Source organism: Sabethes cyaneus, chromosome 1 (genome assembly GCF_943734655.1).
Source record: "Sabethes cyaneus chromosome 1, idSabCyanKW18_F2, whole genome shotgun sequence".
NCBI lineage: Eukaryota > Metazoa > Arthropoda > Insecta > Diptera > Culicidae > Sabethes > Sabethes cyaneus.
Genome location: NC_071353.1, coordinates 33,326,752 through 33,348,125, shown reverse-complemented (window position 1 = coordinate 33,348,125; position 21,374 = coordinate 33,326,752). Strand labels below are relative to the sequence as shown.

The 21,374-nt window shown below is 42.8% G+C and overlaps 2 protein-coding genes across 2 annotated transcripts; one reads left to right on the top strand and one right to left on the bottom strand.

Annotated features, from left to right (window-relative positions):
• Positions 1-2,519: 2,519 nt before the first annotated feature.
• Positions 2,520-9,098, bottom strand: LOC128745380 (NADH dehydrogenase [ubiquinone] 1 subunit C2). Its single transcript, XM_053842440.1, has 3 exons — positions 8,866-9,098; positions 8,658-8,801; positions 2,520-2,668 (listed from the first exon to the last, which is right to left on the bottom strand). The coding sequence occupies exons 1-3, from the start codon at positions 9,014-9,016 to the stop codon at positions 2,619-2,621; spliced, it is 345 nt and encodes a 114-aa protein (XP_053698415.1). The 5' UTR covers positions 9,017-9,098; the 3' UTR covers positions 2,520-2,618.
• Positions 9,099-11,127: 2,029 nt separating this feature from the next.
• LOC128733023 (DNA-directed RNA polymerase II subunit RPB2) lies at positions 11,128-15,110 on the top strand. The gene is made up of 5 exons (XM_053826561.1): positions 11,128-11,249; positions 11,311-11,450; positions 11,511-11,597; positions 11,660-14,854; positions 14,930-15,110. The coding sequence occupies exons 1-5, from the start codon at positions 11,231-11,233 to the stop codon at positions 15,017-15,019; spliced, it is 3,531 nt and encodes a 1,176-aa protein (XP_053682536.1). The 5' UTR covers positions 11,128-11,230; the 3' UTR covers positions 15,020-15,110.
• Positions 15,111-21,374: the final 6,264 nt, after the last annotated feature.

Here is a 21,374-nt window from a genome sequence, read left to right as displayed (position 1 = left end):
ACAATCATGTATCGTTTGATCGCTTGCCAAATCACGTATTTCTTGACAAACTTTTAAAGGTTTTGCTTCCTTATTTCCTCCGGAATATCAAACTTATACTGGGCGGTGAAGAACAGTAGCCCCGGAAGCTGCCAGAAGTCCGCCTTGACGTAAGTCTTTTCATCCATGATGAGACAATGTGGCTTCGTCAGTATCTGGGTGTACCAAGGGTTCGGTCACTCGGCACAACCGTTTTTATGTGCCGCTTCTGTACCGAAAGTGCCGAACTACAAGATTTGTTAAATTCGTTATTATCTGATAGATCTGGCAACCGTGCGAGATGATTTTGACAACTGGCAGTGCTCCTATTTCATATGTAAAATTGAACCGGAGGTGTTTCGCTTGATATATTTGGAGTGCCGCGGCACAATGTGCTGAGTGTTCGACCCCTTGGGGTGTACAGTTTCCAGGCCCGCAACTTTCCCACCGTATTTTGCCGTTTGTCGCGATTGTTGAAGGCTTTTGCATTTTGTACGTATGCAATCCCTTCCGGTCTTTGGCTCGCTGAACGAAAAACTTGGACAGATTCAACTTTTTCGCCACATTCCTGACCGGTGCATTGAGATTCTGTTTAAACCGTTTAAACGCTTTCAAGACACATTTGTGATCCTGATCACTGATAGAACATCCATTCTGACCGCATTTCTACTTCCGTTTGACGGTCAGAGTTTCGTAATAACGTTTAATCAAACGACGCACCGTTGACTACACGATTCTGAATTGTTTTCCGATGTCCCGGTGAGAGAGTTGAGGATTTTCCAGGTGCTTGCGCAAAATCAATTCGCGACGTTGCTTTTCGGTTGACGTCATTTTTTCCAATTTTCAAAAATCTGACAGCGATTAAAATACAGTACATAAACAATACACTCTAAACTACTTGTAAGTACCCAAATTTTCATGAGAAAATACCTAATGAGTGATTTTCTAGTGTTTCCTCCGTGGTACAATTTGATGTGGGACACCCTTCTATTGTGATGGCTTATGTCTCCTCATATTCATCAAATCAATTATATACTAATCTTCCTCAGAAAATATTACCAATTCTGGCGTAATACCTTTTTTAACAGTTTTCTTTAAATCGTTATTTAATTATAAATCGCAAATAGTACTTTATAAGCTGTCCTTTTTTAAAAGGATACTAAATCCACCAGAAACACATATATTATTGCGCTGCAAATTTTTTTTTCTAATTGTAAATTTATTCATAACCGTATTGAATAACTCTCAACTAATTAAATTTTTTTTCTCTGAAAATATCAAATAATCTTTGCGAAAAAATCCAAATTTTATTGATTTATTGTTCGGTTTTTACGAGTTTATTTCACTGACTATCATTATCAACCAAATGACCCTGTGCATTATACTTGCGTTTTGTCTTTTAAACTTCATGGTTCTTTTTAATACCAACATGTTTACCTGAAATTGATAAAAAAAATTACAGACAATTCTCTAGAGGCATCCTAATTTGCAACGTTGTATACATTTTTGTATCACTGCAAAAAAAATTCACAGGATGCTGTAGTTGCAGTACGAGCTAAAACCTGAATGTGAAGCAAATTAGAAAGAGATTTTTCAACTACAGCCTCGCTCAGGTCGTAACGAGTAACAGTTTCGCGCTGAACGTGTTCTGCATAAATAACCTGAAAGTCCAGATTTCGTACCGTAAATGAGTATTAGGTATACGAAACCCTGCCACGGCAAGTAGAAATTGCAATGCGCACGAGCCACGGCTCGACGTCGGCTATTCGCCACCATCTGGCGTGTGTAATCCTTGCGTTATACGCCGCATCGCTGTTGTTTATTTTGTAAAAACCATCAATCATTAATCTGCCGACTGACTTTTATGCCACCCCCTTCTTCCTGTAGCATAAAGCTAGAAGCTAGCATCGCGCTATGAAATCCCCAAACATCACCTCACGATAGCATACGAAGCTTGCGAAGAAGAAAAGACAAGAAAATTGCGGGATGGTCCTGTGTGTCGGTACGCAGCATATAGGCCTACGGTCGCCTAGCTTCGCGAGGCGCGAAAGTTTATTAAACTCTCGAACATAGGCATAAAGTTAACGCTTTTAGGCTGTGAAGTGGAAATCGGAAGGGCTCTTTCCTTCGTCCCTGCGGCGTTCGTCTTCGGTTTGGATTTAGCGCTCATGCTTTATTTTGCTCTTATGCTCGAAGCGACTTAAGATCGTTTATGTTTACGTGCTGCGAAGATCTGCTGATTTCGGTCGTTTCCTTGCTTGCGAAAGGCCCATCGCAGCGAAATTGTCTAGGAAAGGTCGATAAACCTAGTTAACCTGCGGTCTAGCGGGAAGAGTCGTAGAACAGGAGCAGTGCGCCAGCTTGTGTAGCGCAGGGCAGATGACACGCATAAGCTTTTTGCGTTCCCAATCCGGTTTCTCAAGCCACCAGCGGTGGCGGCGAGCAGTTTGTTGGACGTTCGGATATGTTCCAGCACAGGAAAGATGCTACCTTACTCTGCAATGGTAAGATTATTTTTGCTCCTCTGTTTGTGGCGATTAGAGGAAAAGCACTAGTTTATTCGTCTCGATCTGGGAAGCTAACAGAGAAATAGATGATTTTCAACGGATCGGTTGCCAATATTCGAACACATCAGCCCACTTTTTGCGTTCTGGAAAAAGAGAGACAAAAAACAATAGTAAATGAAAAACTTCAGTAAATTAATGTAGCAAATTTTTGCGATGCGAACAATAACTATAGGTATAAATCGCAGCATTCATAAAGATTTGATACTTATTTCAAAGCAATGTGAGTAGAGTTTAACATCATGTTTGAAAGTACAGTGTCATATTAATCTATTAATGTAAATTTGAAATTCAAAACTCAATAAAGCGAAATGATGTTTTTACTAATGCCAAATGACTAATTCATTATTGAAAAATGACTTGTAATCAAACCAAACGCGGAAATTTAATAAAATGCTTTGTATTTTCACCTGTGTCAAATAAACAATTAGGGATAAAAGATAGAGTATATTTTCAGCCATTTTCAGGAGGGTATTTTCAGCCTATTAAGTGATTGCTTCTATTTCTACAGCCTAGGCTTAATTCTAGTGGTAGAACAGGCAATTTTGACATTCTTTTAATAAAGAAAAGCAGACTACATACAGTCTTAAGAAAATAGTCGTAACATATCAAAGTTGTATATCGGCAAAATATTTATTGAGCGAAAGAAAAGGAAAATAGGCTGAATTTAGAAGTAAGCTGAAAATACCCTCCCGTACCTCCTACTTTAAATATATTTAAATCAATCAAATCGTAAAACTCTTTTCGCAATCTGTATTAGCTCCTCCTGAAGTCTAGGACCGCTATAAACCTAGACAATTTGGTGTCTGTGTTAGGGAAGTGCGCCAGAAAAAAAAACCTGAGTCTCCTCATCCCAGCAAGATATCTTAGGACCGCAATAAACCTAGTCCAATTTCATGTCCTGAAAGTGAACAGTTATAAAAAAGCGAGCGATCAACCCTGTCTTTCGCCTGATTGTATTCATATACTAAAAGAATTTATTCAAAACTGATTTCTTATATGAAAAAAAAAACTGACGGAATATCCAAATGATTGACATGATGCAGCAATTTTTAAAGTGAGGAAGAATTAGCGATTGTCTAATCCGACAATAGATTTTAAGCGTTTAATTTGTTGCTTTATAATTAGTTACATGCGATTTTTTACATACTTGCGACTGTATTGCTGTCAAGAGTGAAATAGCTGATAGCCAGAGCGTCAAAAAGAATTTTTAATGTGCATGTGTGGCATGTGGGAAATACCTGGGTATGAAAGAGGGATGACAATGAAGATGCGTCCCACATAGCTCTAGTCATCCCAAGTTCCTACCTAGCACCTCCACGTGGTCACATCCGGTAATGCTCTTTCCTTAAGATTGAGTAGCTAAGCTAGGAGGTGCGACACTGCGTGGATCCCGGCTGCCTGATATCAAAATTGTGATTTTGGGCAGACGGTCGATCCACTCGGCCCCGTTGATAGGTAAGTCCCAACATATATTCTATTTATTTGTTTCGTTCTAGCTCTTGGAACACCTACTATACAATGAAAACATTGACCATAAAACTTACTAATAATGTATATGGATATTGTTGGGCTGATGTATGTAGGACTGATGGAAACTCAAATGATGCAACTATGTCTGATTTAAAGGACTTCTGGTGACCTTGTTCTATTTTTATCCATATTAATTTCATTTCATTATATGGTCGGTGTTAAGTCAGACCGAACCAAGTGACAAAACTCTGATTTCGAAAAAAAGGCGTTAAAAGTTTGCTGTTCTGTACGGTTTATAGCTATCGTTCGAAATCATCTCATAACTCTGGCTGTTTGCAACATTTATGTAGTCTGATTAGAGTAAAATGTAGCTTAGAAAATTCTTGATTGTTTGCTGTCATTAACTCAGTGTTTGTAATTTTGCGACTTGGTCCGGCCTAATTTAACACCGGCCATATTTATATCATGTGATAAATTCATTATATGCATTATATGATAAATTCATAAATCAGAGGCACCATATAAGTGGAAGACTGGAGGATGGAGTGAGGAATCAGTCAAACCAAAACAATATTTATGTTGCACTCTTCGAACAAACAAACCATCACGTGGGTTAAAGCTGGTGCAGCGAAATTGATTGCTACATGGAAGGATCCTAATCTTCTTCTTCAGCAGCATAGAGCCGGGGTGGCTCGTGCTGTTTCAAGCACTCGTCTCCATTCAACTCGGTCTTGGGCCACTCGTCGCCAATTTCCTAGTCGTCTCAGAAGTCGCAAATCGTTTTCGACCTGGTCGAGCCATCGTGCACGTTGGGCCCCCCTGTTCCTGGTGCCGGTGGGGTTGTTGAAGAGGACTATTTTCGTCGCACTGTCGTCCGGCATCCTTACGACGTGTCCGGCCCACCGTAGCCTGCTAACTTTCGCTAGATGTACGATGGGAGTCTCCCCAAGCAGTGCCTGTAGCTCGTGATTCATACGCCTCCGCCACTCTCCGCTTTCAGTTTGTACTCCGCCAAATATCGTCCGCAGCACTTTCCGCTCAAACACGGCAAGGGCGCGTATGTCCTCCGTCAGCAGCGTCACGGCTTCAAGTCCATAAAGAACTACCGGTCTAATAATGGTTTTGTACATTGTTAGCTTCGTGCGGCGGCGTATGCTTCCTGATCGTAGCGTTTTACGAAGGGCAAAGTAGGCCCGATTTCCCGCTTGGATGCGCCGCTGGATCTCCTTACTAGTGTTGTTGTCCGCGGTCACCAGCGATCCCAAATACACGAACTCCTCTACCACTTCTAGTTCGTCGCCGTCAACGGTTACCGTCCGTGGGAGGCACGCATTTGTTTCCTTTGAGCCTCTTCCTTTCATGTATTTGGTCTTCGACGCATTTATTTTTAGCCCAATTCTCCTAGACTCCACTTTCAGTCTGGCGTAGATTGCCTCCGCCGTCGCAAAGTTCCTGACAATGATATCGAAGTCATCTGCAAAGCCTAGAAGTTGGCTACTCTTGGTAAAAATCGTGCCTCTCGTTTCGATGCCCGCTCGTCGGATCACCCCCTCAAGAGCGATGTTGAACAGCATGCAGGATAGACCGTCACCTTGTCTCAACCCTCGTCGCGTCTCGAAGGGACTCGAGAGTGTCCCAGAGATGCGTACGAAACACATCACTCGATCCAATGTAGCTCTGATCAGTCGCGTCAGTTTGTCCGGAAAACCGTATTCGTGCATTATCCGCCATAGCTTGTCTCGATCGACTGTATCGTATGCTGCTTTGAAATCAATAAAGATGTGATGCGTGGGCACGTTGTATTCCCGACATTTCTGCAAGATCTGTCGGATAGTAAAAATTTGGTCCGTAGTTGCGCGAGCCCCCATGAAACCCGCCTGATAATTCCCTACGAAACCTTGTGCTATCGGTGACAACCGGCGTAATAGGATCTGGGAGAGTACCTTGTAGGCGGCGTTTACCAGCGTAATACCACGATAGTTGCAGCAGCAGGAAGGATCCTAATGCTGAAATGAAATTCTTATAATCCCGGAATGCGCACAAGTGCCTCTGCTTGTGGGTCCGCCCAATCCCTTTCGGTCCTTCTACAGCAGCTTTAGTGTGAAATTCATTTGACAATCAAATTTGGATCTACAATAAGTCTACCCTATTGTATTATATTATATTTACTATTAGGCCTCCCAGTTGGCTTCAAGGTATGACGCTGGCCTAACAAGCCAGTCGTCGTATGTTCGAATCTCGGCTGGGAGAGACAATAGGATCGTAGCAACTGGCCCTGTAATTGTCCTGTACTCTAACAGCTGGTTGCGAAGTCTGTCGTATAAAAACAGAAGGGCAAGTTTCGATAACGGAATGTAGCACCTAGGCTATGCTTTGCTTTGATAAGTCTACCCACATACACTGGCAGGACCTTGTACTGATGGTGGATTACCCCCCCCCCCCCCCATACATACATACATGTGTGGCATGTGGAAAATACCTAATTATATTTGCGGCAACAAAGGGGTGCATTCTGTGTATGCTTGGTTACTCCTGGTTAACAGCAACACCGACACGACAATCTGCGGATGACAGCATGCGCTGCTAACTCTACGGACCAAAGCATGCTCGGAAATTTCTTCACAGAATCTTCCTCTTTCCAACTGGACCACCAACGAGGTAAGACGTGAATTGATAGACTCCCTGAGCTACCAGGCAGAGCTACTCAGTGCAGAGGACGTTAGCTAATTGATGATATTTTAGCCGTCATAATTTTAACTCGTTGTTCGTATGTTAGTTGAAAGGCAATTATATTTTAAATCAACCTGTCACCATAGAAACGGTGCTAGATATCATCTATTTTCAAGGAAATTGACGAATGACGAACCAGTGGTAAATGATAACCCAGGTTTTTTATTTATTTTTTGCCGTTCAACCGTAAGTTGTTCGTCCAACGACAAATATTTTATGTTTTATTAGCAAGATCCTGAAACCAAGTAACATTCGTTTCAAACCAATTACAGTTGGATTTCGAATTTGGCATGGTTCGATTTTGGCAACAAAAGTTTTCGTTTTTGGCAACACAAGATAGTTCACTTCTAAAAATATACTTAAATATCAATCAGTTTCTGCATACTGCATGCTTTAAATGACGAAAATATGATGCCCTCAGTATGTTCATGAAAAAAGTTATGTGGTTTCAAACAATAATATTTTTATTGCCGTAGGACTACGTCTTACCGCAGGGTGTAACTTATTTGCACCGGACGGATAGCTCTTGGCGGACTTTTTAAACATAAAATGGTTGCAATCGTTGGTTAATGATATTTTATCAATTTCTAAAGCATTTACATTAATTTTGTTCATATCGAAAAAGGGTCTCGATTTCGGCACGGTTTCGATTTTGGCAACATAGGCGACACACATTTGTTGCCAAATTCGAAATCCTACTGTACCTAAAGCTTACTAGTGCTACCATGCCACACAACAAAATGCGATATCGTCACCAATCACCAGAAAGAAGTGTAATTTTGGTCTGATGAAACTTTTTTTAAATTTTTTATGTGGGTTTAACCCGTTGGTCATTCACCACTGATGAAACTGATTATACAGAGGCTACGTAACATAGCATGGGCATTTAGGAAATTTGAACTTGTTTTCTTGTATCAACATTGGCAAAATGTCAAGCTTTATTGAATTGAACTTGCGTTCGTAGTCCTGTGTGAGCCCCTCTTTCGCACCCCTTAGCAGAGATCTTTATACATTTTACTTAAAATTTGATAGCTTGAAAGTTTTTCTCATGAGTGGTTAAAGTCAGTTCAGAATACGAAACAGAATTCAGAATACGATTGGTAGTTACTTTACTCAATGAGAGCAAACAAGGTGAGGATGAAGATATGTTTCTGTAATAACGAAATTGTTTATTCAACCCCGGTACACTGGATGATTTTCTGGTGTTTATTTTCCCGATAAATTTGTTTATTCAGTGGTCGGGTTGAAACTAAGCCAGGTTAAAAAACAAAAACGCAGTAAATTTTATTGCTAAGATTTTGGAGAATGGAGACTCTATTTTAAAGGATTATCTATGCAAAAGTCTTAAAGCATTTTGGCTGGATATAACGAATCCGGCGTCCATACATTAGAATTAGATAGAATTAATCCAGTCGTTACAGCGATGGGAGGAACCAGTCACGAGTTTGTACATTATATGTAAATATATTTTCCCCAACCCAAAAGAACTCCCTGCAGCGTAGTTTACCAAATAATGTTTCGTTGACGGATAATGATTTAATTAACCCACGGATACTGGCGCTGTTGTATTTTGCACAGCGCCTATACAATGTTAACTCTCAGTATTTCTCGGGAGTCTGGCAATAAAGAGCATTAATGTTTTCGACAAGCTTGATCCACAGACCAAGATCTTTCAATCGGTGGCCAAAGTTTCATAGAGTTTCCGCCAAGTGAAGTTAGTATTCGTGTTCTGTTGTTTTAGTATCCCTATGCATCGAAGTTGGCGCGAGTAACGAAAGGTAAAGACCAAAATGCTAAACTGCTTGCAAATACCCAAATATCTAGGTAAATCAAAACCTGCTGCTCTAATGTTACAACAGAGGTCATACATACCAGGTGCAGGAAAATCCTCAGGATGTAATTCGATATAATGTCGCAACGTTGCATCCTTTTCCGCAAGATATTGATTTCTCCATTTATCTACGGTCGTAGCAATAACACTGGCCGCCACTGCCGCGATAATGTGCTTTTGAATGCCTGCAAAGTAAGTCAAAATAGTTTTTCCATCATACCGCAACACCGCTGTTACATCACAACTTACCGCTGAAAATCGGCCGACTGGTGCCAAAATTGACGAAGCAAGCACCCGCGAAACCGAAGACCGCTCCAACACCGGGTGCCCATTTATCGTACAGCCACGATTTGCTGAACGTTCCGGACATCAGCTCGAGTGGTGTTTTTCCTCCGGACATGCTGGCTGGCTATTTAGGAAATTTTACGCAAACAAAACGCAGTTGAAACTGAAACCCAGAAGGCGAATGTTTTGATTTTGCTTGCGCTTTCGTCGTCGTCAAGTTGACAATTCGCTCAGTGATGTCAGAAATTTGGTCTGTTCAAATTGCCGACCAACATTTGAAAGGGGCGGATAACTGTCAAACAGAACGAGTGAGAGTTATTTTTTGCTGGAGCAGCATAAGAAAATGAACTCTCACTCGTTCTGTTTGACATTTGGCTTATCCGCCCCTTTCAAATGTTGGTCGACAATTGTTCAAATAGCTATCGCTTGAACTTGAAAACCAAAATAACCAAAAGTGACGTAGAATCCGCAATGACTTTAATCGAAAACATCGAAAACCATCAGTTTCGTGACGTGAATCTCTCTGCACCACGGAGAATAAAATAATTATGTATGTATAACACTCGTTTTCCATTCATCGTACCGATTAAACCGTCATTTCAAATTTGGGCTTAGTTGGGAATGTCTCCGTTTTGGTCAAAGTGGCGCTTTTTGACGAAAGAAGGGGAATTCCCCATAAAAAATACTTGCTACTTCGAGGGATACCCATATTGAAATTTGATATTTGGGAATGTCGATCATAGATGGTGCTAGTGTTCAGGCTAAATGTCAGGTACGATATTTTTTGTTGATTTTTCTTCCAAGAGTTATGTCTGTTTGTCTGTGACTATAGTTTCCCAACTAATTTGGCATAATTTTTATCCAAGTGGGGACCTTTCGCTTGGATGTCTGTTCTCTGTGATGTAAGTATGTATGATTGAAATAATTTTTTTTATTGTTATATCAAGGTTAAAAACAAATTTAAAAATACTTGACATTTAATTTAAAACTGTTATTTTCTTAATGCAAATAAAATTTCATTAAGAAAAACAAGATTTTTAGGTTGTTTACAATATTTATATTTTATTGAGGCTTAAAGCAACAATCATTTTGTTTGAAACAAACTGGAATTTTTTCGCTCCGTGATATCTTAATGAGGTTAATACAAATAGGAAAAAATCATAATATTTAGCTCTCTAAAAAACTAAGTACGACTTCAAGCAGTTTTTCAACTTTTTAAATAATGTACTACATATGTACAAAATTTTGACTTCACATCAAATCTGCACATCTGAACCAGGCATGTCACGCCCAGCGGGGTGCTATCCTTATCTTAACGAATGGTGTTTGACAGTCGACTTAACGAAGGGCGCTATTTGCAGAAAATGCAGGAAATAGCGCCCGTCTGACAGGTAAATTTGCTGCCAACCTTGTCGAGATGTGCTGAGGATGTTGGCAACAAAAACATGGCACCCATCGCAAGCCCCTGGTCACGCCACTCAAGAATCTACCAGTTTATCGTTTCTAAAGCGGGGTACGCTGCTGAAAAGAAAACAGCTCAAGAAAAAATCTTGTTATTTACCAAAGAAATTTTGACAACTCCAATGCAAGCAACCACCTGTCATTTTTTCTTGTGGTAATAATTGCGCCGGATATTATTCCGTACGGAAAAGTGACGTTTTAATTCACTTGCGTGTAAACCTACATCATCTGGACGTGAAATAATATTTCTTATGAGGTGCGTACTACTTAAGAAATCGTAAAAGAAATCGATTTCTTGAGCATTTCTTGTCCTATCTTTTTACCCATTACTTTTCATAGAGTGACTATATACAGAGTGGCGACGATGTCAAAATTGGAATGATAATTATCTGTCAGTGTCATTCCAATCGAACAGACGACCTATCCAACGCGTATGCAGAAAAGAGAAAGAAAACCCTTGGAAAAGCCGCATTGCATACATTTGGGATGACTTGTCGCCACTCTGTATATAGTCACTCTAACTTTTCAGCAGCGTACCCCGCTTAACGCTCGTTCTAAAAAAGTCGCCGTCTCGAAATAAACAGTACCTGTAAAACAGTACCTGTAAAACAGTACCTGTCAAAATTTTCTATTGGGAAGCTTTGGCTTGTCTGTCAAAGTGTCAACTGTGGCATTTTAACGAAAACGGATGATAAATTTATCGAAAGGTAATAAAAACGTCAAAAATCGAAAGTCGCCATCATTGCAGGTTGCAGCAGCATCATCGAACGGTGCGAGCCGTAAGTAACGTGAAGGTGAACTACGCTGTAATATTTTTGCATTTTTAATTTGAATTGAACAAAAACCGACATAAACCGCTCAGTACGCGATGTACGAAAACGAAGAAGGTAGGTTGGTTAAAAATATTCGAAGAACGACGTCCTAATCTGGATAATTTGTTTCCGGCAGCGGATCATTTCGATGAGGAAGATCCGGAGGAGATTTCTCACGAACTGTGGCAGGAAGCCTGCTGGATCGTGATCAACGCTTACTTTGACGAGAAAGGTTTGGTCCGGCAGCAACTGGATAGTTTCGATGAATTCATTCAGGTTAGTTGTTCCGTGATAAGCCACTATAATTCTGACCTGACATTATTTTCTTTCCGATAGATGTCCGTTCAGCGAATAGTGGAAGATTCTCCTGCCATAGAGTTAACTGCGGAAGCTCAACACACGACAGGCGATATCGAAACACCGGTTTGTTTTTTTGAGAAATTTACTTCTGAAATTGCTTTCTAATTGTGTTTGTTATATTTTAGACGCGTTACGTATTAAAATTTGATCAAATTTATCTTTCCAAACCGACGCATTGGGAGAAAGATGGTTCTCCTTCGCCTATGATGCCGAACGAAGCCCGTTTGCGTAACCTGACTTATTCTGCTCCCTTGTATGTGGACATTACCAAAACGAAAATCGTTGAAGGTCAGGAACCGGTGGAAACTCAACATCAAAAAACTTTCATCGGTAAAATTCCGATTATGTTGCGATCAACGTATTGCTTACTCTCACAACTGACGGATCGTGATTTGACAGAGTTAAACGAATGCCCTTTAGATCCGGGTGGTTATTTTATCATCAACGGTTCAGAGAAAGTGCTAATTGCGCAGGAAAAAATGGCAACCAATACGGTGTATGTATTCAGCATGAAGGACGGAAAGTACGCCTACAAATCGGAAATTCGTTCATGTTTGGAGCATAGCTCCCGGCCAACATCCACACTTTGGTGCAACATGATGGCTCGTGGTGGCCAGAGTATTAAAAAATCGGCCATCGGACAACGAGTGATTGCCATTTTGCCCTATGTCAAACAGGAGATACCGATTATGATTGTTTTCCGAGCTCTCGGTTTCGTGGCTGATCGCGACATCCTAGAGCACATCATCTACGATTTTGACGATCCAGAAATGATGGAAATGGTGAAACCATCTCTCGATGAGGCCTTTGTCGTGCAAGAGCAAAACGTGGCGTTGAATTTCATCGGTGCCAGAGGAGCTCGTCCCGGTGTCACAAAAGACAAGCGTATCAAGTACGCGAAGGAAATTTTGCAAAAAGAAATGTTGCCCCACGTTGGTGTGTCGGACTTCTGCGAAACCAAAAAAGCTTACTTTTTGGGTTATATGGTGCACAGGCTTCTGCTAGCTGCGCTAGGTCGTCGCGAGCTAGACGATCGTGATCACTACGGTAATAAGCGATTGGATTTGGCTGGGCCACTGTTGGCTTTCTTGTTCCGTGGCTTGTTCAAAAATCTGATGAAAGAAGTACGAATGTACGCACAAAAGTTTATCGATCGTGGAAAAGATTTCAACTTGGAATTGGCAATCAAGACCAAGATTATTACCGATGGTCTGCGCTACTCACTGGCTACAGGAAACTGGGGTGATCAGAAAAAGGCTCACCAGGCTCGTGCCGGAGTGTCGCAGGTGTTGAACAGACTGACTTTCGCATCGACACTGTCTCATTTGCGTCGAGTTAACTCGCCGATCGGTCGGGATGGTAAACTGGCTAAGCCTCGCCAGCTGCACAACACACTGTGGGGAATGATTTGCCCCGCCGAAACACCGGAAGGTGCCGCTGTCGGACTGGTAAAGAATCTTGCTCTTATGGCTTACATCTCTGTCGGATCGCAACCGTCGCCCATTTTGGAGTTCTTGGAAGAGTGGTCTATGGAAAATTTAGAGGAAATTGCTCCGTCAGCAATCGCCGATGCTACCAAGATATTCGTCAACGGCTGTTGGGTCGGAATTCATCGTGATCCGGAACAGTTGATGGCTACGCTGCGAAAGCTACGCCGTCAGATGGATATCATTGTGTCGGAAGTATCAATGATTCGAGATATCCGAGATCGTGAGATTCGTATCTACACTGACGCCGGCCGTATCTGCCGACCGCTTTTGATTGTTGAAAATGGAAGCCTGTTGTTGCGTAAAAATCACGTTGATATGTTGAAAGATCGTGATTACAATAATTACGGCTGGCAGGTGCTGGTCGCTTCGGGTGTCGTAGAATACATCGACACACTGGAAGAGGAAACTGTAATGATTGCTATGACCCCGTATGATTTGAAACAAGACAAAGAGTATGCTTACTGTACGACGTACACGCACTGCGAAATTCATCCTGCTATGATTTTGGGAGTTTGTGCTTCGATTATTCCATTCCCAGATCACAACCAGAGTCCACGTAATACCTATCAAAGCGCTATGGGTAAACAAGCTATGGGAGTTTACATTACCAATTTCCACGTCCGGATGGATACCCTCGCACACGTCCTGTACTATCCGATGAAACCACTTGTCACTACTCGTTCTATGGAGTATTTACGTTTCCGAGAGTTACCCGCCGGGATCAATTCGATCGTAGCCATTCTTTGCTACACCGGTTACAACCAGGAAGATTCTGTCATCTTGAACGCATCGGCCGTTGAACGCGGCTTCTTCCGTTCGGTGTTCTACCGTTCCTACAAAGATTCCGAGAGCAAGAAAATCGGTGATCAGGAAGAGCAGTTTGAAAAGCCGAACCGGCAAACATGTCAAGGAATGCGCAATGCACTTTACGATAAGCTAGACGATGATGGCATCATTGCGCCGGGATTGCGAGTTTCTGGTGACGATGTAGTCATTGGAAAAACCATCACATTACCGGAGACGGACGATGACCTGGATGGCACAACAAAGCGTTTCTCGAAGCGAGATGGTTCGACATTCTTGCGTAACTCGGAAACCGGTATCGTGGATCAGGTCATGTTAACACTGAACAGTGAGGGTTACAAATTCTGTAAAATCCGTGTCCGCTCGGTGCGTATCCCACAAATTGGCGATAAGTTTGCCTCTCGTCACGGTCAGAAGGGTACCTGCGGAATTCAGTACCGTCAAGAGGACATGCCGTTCACGTGTGAAGGAATTACTCCGGACATTATCATTAACCCACACGCCATTCCTTCGCGTATGACAATTGGTCACTTGATCGAGTGCATCCAGGGCAAGCTGGGTTCGAACAAGGGCGAAATCGGTGACGCTACCCCCTTCAATGACGCTGTCAACGTACAGAAAATCTCCACTTTCCTGCAAGAGTACGGTTATCAACTGCGCGGTAACGAGGTCATGTACAATGGACACACTGGACGCAAAATCAATGCGCAGGTCTTCTTGGGCCCGACTTACTACCAGCGTTTGAAGCACATGGTCGACGACAAGATTCACTCGAGAGCCCGCGGTCCGGTGCAGATTTTGGTCCGACAGCCCATGGAGGGTCGTGCTAGAGATGGTGGTCTACGTTTCGGAGAGATGGAGCGTGATTGTCAGATATCTCACGGTGCGGCCCAGTTCCTGCGGGAGCGTCTGTTCGAGGTGTCCGATCCGTACCGGATACATGTTTGCAACTTCTGCGGCTTGATTGCGATTGCCAACATGCGGAACAATACCTTCGAGTGCAAGGGCTGCAAGAACAAAACACAGGTAAGTTTTTTGTTTCTCGAGGATGAAACGTTCGATTGGTTTTGTTCTAATATGTTTTCCCGATGTACATTTTAGATATCGCAGGTTAAGCTACCGTATGCGGCTAAACTTCTTTTCCAGGAACTAATGGCAATGAACATTGCTCCACGTTTAATGGTATTGTAGACGAAAGTACGACTATATGGATGCATACTATCTGCTACTTTTACGTGATTTTTTTATAATGTCGAGACATGACAAAAATAAGTAAATGATGCTTCTGAATCATTGATCAGCTTTCTGTTTTTGTTTGTAACAGTGAACATTTCCAGATTGAAAATCTATATTGAAATAATATAGTCAGTACTTCCGAATTTTAAAACTGTATTCGGCATTGACAGGTCACGGATGAAAAGATAGTGACTTGGAAAACTGTATGGAATTGGTTAAATAATTATCTTTATTCTAGCAGAAGTCAAAGAATGACATACGGAAACTTTGTCTGGATTTCGCATTGAGATAATTTTAGTCTACCAAAGTGTTTTACGCCCATCACTCTACTTATACATCAATAAATTTTAAAGCTGCCTAAAATGTAGAAAGCTGAAACTGTTTACCAATAATGCTACACTATATTGAAGCAATAACTGCTTAGATACAGCAATTCAGAAAACTGAAACCAGCCTGAAGCAAACCGTTGAGTATTCGAAACTGGAAAGAATTGAATTATACGTATCGAAAACTAAGTGGTTTTTAATAGCAAATGCGAAAACAATGGTTAGTTGGTGTGAAATGGAAAAGACAATTAGCATAAAGCGTCCAACATATTCCCGGCCATCCTAATGGATGTTGGTAAAATTTTATTGGTTCGGAAAAGTAAGACAATTACAATTTTATTATACTGAAAACTACATTATATAGGTAATATAGTCTATTTAATTTGATTTAATCAGAGCCACAGCATGACGTTCTGGCGCCCCTGGCAAAGATCTACTTTGGAATGCCCCCGATTCTTGACACAGTTTTCTTTCCATGTTTATCATTGGAATGATCATTTAAAATGATGTAATTTTAAAGCCTAGACCATTTACATTGAGGCACTTTCTAATGCGTACATTTTTAACCGATTCTTTTGAGAAAAACTCTTTCTAAGAATCCCCTTTCAAAGAAATCTTAAATTATGGTCTTGAGCAGGAGATTCTTTCAGTTCTTCGATTTTCGTTTGTTTATCCTTCTCTATTGGGTTTTACTGGACAATTATGGGATTTAATGAAGTCCGTTTGTTGAAACACTCCATTTTGTATACTTTCGAATTCATGGTCTTATTCGTCACAAAAATGCTGGTTTTCTTGTCACTGGAACAGAACTTATCCGCTAAAAGAAACTGATCTGCTGGAGCTCAGCCACAAGTGAGAAGAGTCTTGGGATTTAGTTAAAATCGGCTTTCACAGGGGCTAGCCAAATAATCGGAACAGGCAAAATTCTGACAAAATTTAAAAGATCATAACTTGTATAAAATGAGACATATTTTGATGCAACCAGTTGCATTCGACAGGAAAATTTTTCTAGTTTTTCGAAGTACACGGAGATTTGTGGCTGCCAAAGAACACAGGAGATATTCCGGATTATCGAGGGGTATGTCAAAAATTGATATTGATTTCAGTGTACAATTCTTTCATTATTCATATTTTATCCAGAAACTATAGAATCAATTTTAAGTCGATTGGTGACAAAAGAATGGAGATCCGTTGAGTAGCGTCCGTGATAGGGTCACTTCACTCGAAATGATCACCCTCTAGGAAGGTCGAGTCCTCAAACTACATCTGGTTCAATGTAAATGTGGATCAACCCATAGATAGGGTGGGAGTTGGGACAGTTATAATGGTGTCTAACATCTTTCCGGGAAAAACCATCTTCAGAATAATTAGTAATGATTCATGCTCTGTCGTGATCGAACTATTCAATAGATAGATGGTCCCCATAAGTACAACGTGCCCACGCATTATATTTTCATGCATTTCAGAGTAGCATACGATACAGTTGAACGCAAACAGCTGTGGCAGATAATGCACGAGTACGGTTTTCCGGACAAACAGACGCGGTTGATCAAAGCTACCCTGGAGCGAGTGATCAATACGTCGAAAACCTAATATATAGTAAGAAGAGGCTCTAGGAAAAGCGGGGCGAAGAACTGGGCGTGGTTGATGAGTTCATGTATTCGGGATCTCTGGTCACCGCCGACAATAATACGAGTAAGAAGATCCAACGAAGCATTCAAGCTGAAACACGCTTCGATCAAGGAGCACACGCCGCCGCACAAAGCTGACGATGTACAAAACGCTAACGAGACTGGTAGTCCTCAACGGACTTGAGACAGTAACTTTGCTTACGGAAGAGATAAAGGGTGTCCCATATCAAATTGCTCCACGGAAGAAACGCTATAGAAAATTATCCATCGGGTATTTTCTCCCGAAAATTTGGCTAGAAGTAGTTTAGGTTGTATTGTTTACACTGTATTTTATCGCTGTCAGTTTTCCGAAAGTTGGGACAAATTGCGTCACCCGAAAAGGAACGTCGCGAATTGATTTTGCGCAAACCCTTGGAAAATCCTCAACTATCTCAACATGAATGATGAGACTTACGTCAAAGCGAACTTCTGGCAGCTTCCGGGGCTACTGTTCTTCACCGCTCAGTACAAGTTTGATTTTCCGGGGGAAATAAGGAAGCAGAAACTTTCAAAGTTTGCCAAGAAATATATGATTTGGCAAGCGTTGTGCTCATCTGGCAAACGAAGTGTGCCGTTCGCGACTACCGGGATTGCAAATGGGCAGGTCTACCTCAAGAAATGTCTGTAGAAGTGTCTGCTTCCTCTGTTGAAGCAACACGAGGGTCCTACGATCGCCTGGCCAGATCTAGCTTCGTTCCACTTTTCAAATAATGTCCTGGAGTGATACGAAGTCAACAGGGTCACTTTCGAACCCAAGATCATGAAGCCCTCCAACGCATCGGAGCTAAGGTCCATCGAAAAATACTGGACTATTATGAAACGGGCACTACGGAAGCATGCCAAGGAGGTCAAATCTGAGGAAGACATGAAATAAAAATGGGTTTCCGTACAGAAGGAGCTGCAGCCAGATGTTATACAGAATCTTATGAGTGCATAAGAGTAAAGCGTAGGGTGCGAGCGTACGGTTATGGTATTCAAATTGGATGAAATAAATATGCCAAAAGCTTACTAATGGGTGATATTTAATTGTCTGAAAATTTGAGAAGGATCGGTCGATTAGGTAATTTTCTGCAGCGTTTCTTCCGTGATGCAATTTGATGTGGGACACCCTTGACGTGCACTTGCCGTATTTGAACGGAAGGCGCATTTTTTGGTGGAGTACAAACGGAAAGCGGAAAGTGGCAGGTACTGCTAGGAGAGATTCTCATCGTACACCTGGCGAAAGTTGGGAGACTACGGTGGGCCGGCCACGTCGCAAGAATGCCGGACGACTGTGCAGTGAAATCAGTTCTCTTCAAGAATCCCACCGGCACCATGCATAGAGGGGCCCAATGTGCTAGATGGCTCGACCAGGTTGAAGCTGATTTGCGCGGCGACAAGGCGCCCAGGGCCGAGCACAATAGAGAGGAATTCTTGATACGGCAAGAACCACCCCGGCTCTCGGCTGGTAAAGGCAAGTCAAGTCACGGTCCCCATATCTACGGATATCCGTAAGCAAACAAGCACGAGCAATTGCGCAATTTTGCCACGTAACTAAATACATCCTTTTCCTCTTTATCGAAATGAGGAAGCGCATTACAATAGCTGGGGAAATAAACGCGTACAAAAGTTTGGACAGATAGCGACGAATTAATTATTAGACCGAACCGACCGAAAGTTTCAAGCGAATAGTCATTGGCGTAGCTAGAGGGGGTACATGGGGGACCAGGTCCCCTCCAGAATTCTGCAGGCCCGCTCCTGAAACTTTCCTCATTGGAAGCATTCGTCTCCATTCAAATTAAGCCTCTCGTCGCCAATTTTCCAGTCGTCTCGGAAGTCGCAAATCACTTTCGACCTGGTCAAGGCATCTTGTACGTTGAGCCCCCCTGTCCCTGGTGCCAGTGCAGTTCTTGAAGCGAACTATTTTCGTCGCACTGTCGTCCGGCATCCTTACGATGTGTCCCACCGTAGCGTACTAACTTTCGCCAAATGCACAATAGGGATCTCTCCAAACAGTGCCTGTAGCTCGTGATTCACCTGTCCACCACTCTCCGCTTTCAGTTTGTACTCCGCCAAATAACATCCGTAGCAGCACCTTCCGCTCGAACACGGTAAGGCCGCGTATGTCCTCCGTGAGCAGTAAGACGGCTGCAAGTTCATAAAGAACCACCATTCTTCGAACGGCGGCGTATGCTTCTTTATCGTAGCGTTCTTCGAAGGTCAAAGTAGATTTCGCGCTTAAATATGCCGCTGGATCTTCCGTCAACAGTTACCGTCGTGGGAGGTACGCGTTTGTTTCCTTTCTTGAGCCTCCTTCTTTCATGTAGTTGGTCTTCGACACATTTATTTCTAGCTCAATTCTGAAATCAACAAAGATGTGATGCATGGGCACGTTGTACTCCCGACATTTCTGTAAGATCTGTCGGATCTTACAGATCTAGCTACGCCAATGCGAATAGTAATAGCCATTGGCAATTTAACCAGGAATTCAGTAGATTTCAAGCAAGTCACTGTATAAAAATGGCCGGTAAACGACTGAATAATGCGTACCGTCAGTACGCATAACCAGTAGTCTTATAGTACCTCTTATTCAGCAACTCCTATCCCTAACTCCTCGTGGTACCACCCGGGATACAAGCAACCTTGGTGGAGATCGAGTAGCCAACCCCGGAGGAAGCCAAGGTCGTATGCCGACAGGGAAGAAGGGCTCTTTCGAGCTTCGTTGGCCCTCCGGCGGAACATGGGGTGGTGTAACAGGCGTTGCAAGCCGCCACCACGAAAAATACTAAAGTATGGAACGGAGAACAAGGAAATTCTTATTGGAACAATCGGAACAGACCCACGCGACGAAAAAGGACTATGGATTGGAAAGTCGGGACGTGGAACTGCCGATCTCTCAACTTTCAAGGGAGCACTCGTGTGCTCTTCGGCGTATTGAAAGGCCGCAAGTTCGACATCGTAGCGCTGCAGGGGGTGTGCTGGAAGAGCTCAACGGTACATACGTTCAGAGATGGACATACCATCTACCAGAGCTGCGGCAACACACACGAGCTGGGTACAGCTTTCATAGTGATGGGCGAGATGCGAATACGGGTGATTGGGTGGTGGCCAATCAATCCACGAATGTGCAGGTTGAGAATCAAGGGCCGATTCTTCAATATAAGCATCATCAACGTGCACAGCCCTCACTTCAGAAGTACCGATGACGACAAGGATGAATTCTACGCTGCCCAAAACATGATATCAAGATCGTCATCGGGGATTTGAATGCTCAGGTCGGCCAGGAGGAGGAATACAAACCGGTGATTGGAAAGTTCAGCGCATACCAGCGGACCAATGAAATGGCAATAAGACTCAACGACTTTGCCACCTCCAAGAAGTACACCACAAGTACACCTGAAGGTTACCAAATCAGACAGAATCACAGACGTTTTGATCGACGGTCGGCACTTCTCAGATATTATCGAAGTTGACTCGAAACACTACCTAGTGATGGTTAATGGTTAGATGCGCTCAAGATTTTCCGTTGTGAACAGCATTTGTTACCGACGCCAGCCTCGGTTAGATCTCGCGCGGCTGAAGCAGCCAGACGTCGCCGCAAACTACGCGCATTCACTCGAAGTTGCACTGCCGGAAGAGGACGGGCTGAAAGAAGCCCCTCTTAAGGACTGTTGGAACACCATCAAAACAGCCATCAGTAGTGTAGTTCCACCGGGCATGCGGCGCGGAATCAGCGGAACGGTTGGTATGATGTTGAGTGTAGGAGGGTGATGGATAAGGAGAACGCTGCGCGGGCGGCCAAGATGCGCAGTGCCACACGACAGAATGTGGAAAGACACAAACAGAAAAAGATGCAGCGAAACCAAATCTTTCGGGAGAAAAAGCGCTGCCTGGATGAGCAGGAATATGCAGAGTTGGAGCGGTTGCATCGTTCTCAGGAAACGCGAAAATTTTACCAGAAACTTTGGAGACTATGTGCCGCGAGCCGAAATGTGTCGAGATAAGACTGGCAGTATTCTGACGGACGATCCTGAGATGACCGATAGGTGGAAGCAGCACTTCGACGAACAGCTGAATGGCGCCCAAGCGGAGAACCATGGCGGCGGGGAAAGCGATTTCGACGGTGCAACAAACGGGGAAGAGGTGCCAGCCCCAACGATAGGCGAAGTTAAGGAGGCCATCATGCAGCTAAAGAACAACAAGTCAGCTGGAAAAGATGGCATCGGAGCGGAGCTTATTAAAATGGGACCAGAAAAGCTGGCCGTTTGTCTACAGCGACTGATTGTTAGAATTTGGGATACGGAACAGCTACCGGAGGAGTGGATAGATGGGGTT

Coding starts and splice junctions, on each gene's coding strand:
- LOC128745380 (XM_053842440.1), bottom strand. CDS start 9,016: ATGTCCGGAGGAAAAACACCACTCGAGCTGATGTCCGGAACGTTCAGC. Junction 8,802..8,865: donor CAGTCGGCCGATTTTCAGCG/GTAAGTTGTGAT, acceptor CTTACTTTGCAG/GCATTCAAAAGCACATTATC. Junction 2,669..8,657: donor TGAGGATTTTCCTGCACCTG/GTATGTATGACC, acceptor CTCTTTTTCCAG/AACGCAAAAAGTGGGCTGAT.
- LOC128733023 (XM_053826561.1), top strand. Junction 11,451..11,510: donor GTTTCGATGAATTCATTCAG/GTTAGTTGTTCC, acceptor TCTTTCCGATAG/ATGTCCGTTCAGCGAATAGT. Junction 11,598..11,659: donor CAGGCGATATCGAAACACCG/GTTTGTTTTTTT, acceptor GTTATATTTTAG/ACGCGTTACGTATTAAAATT.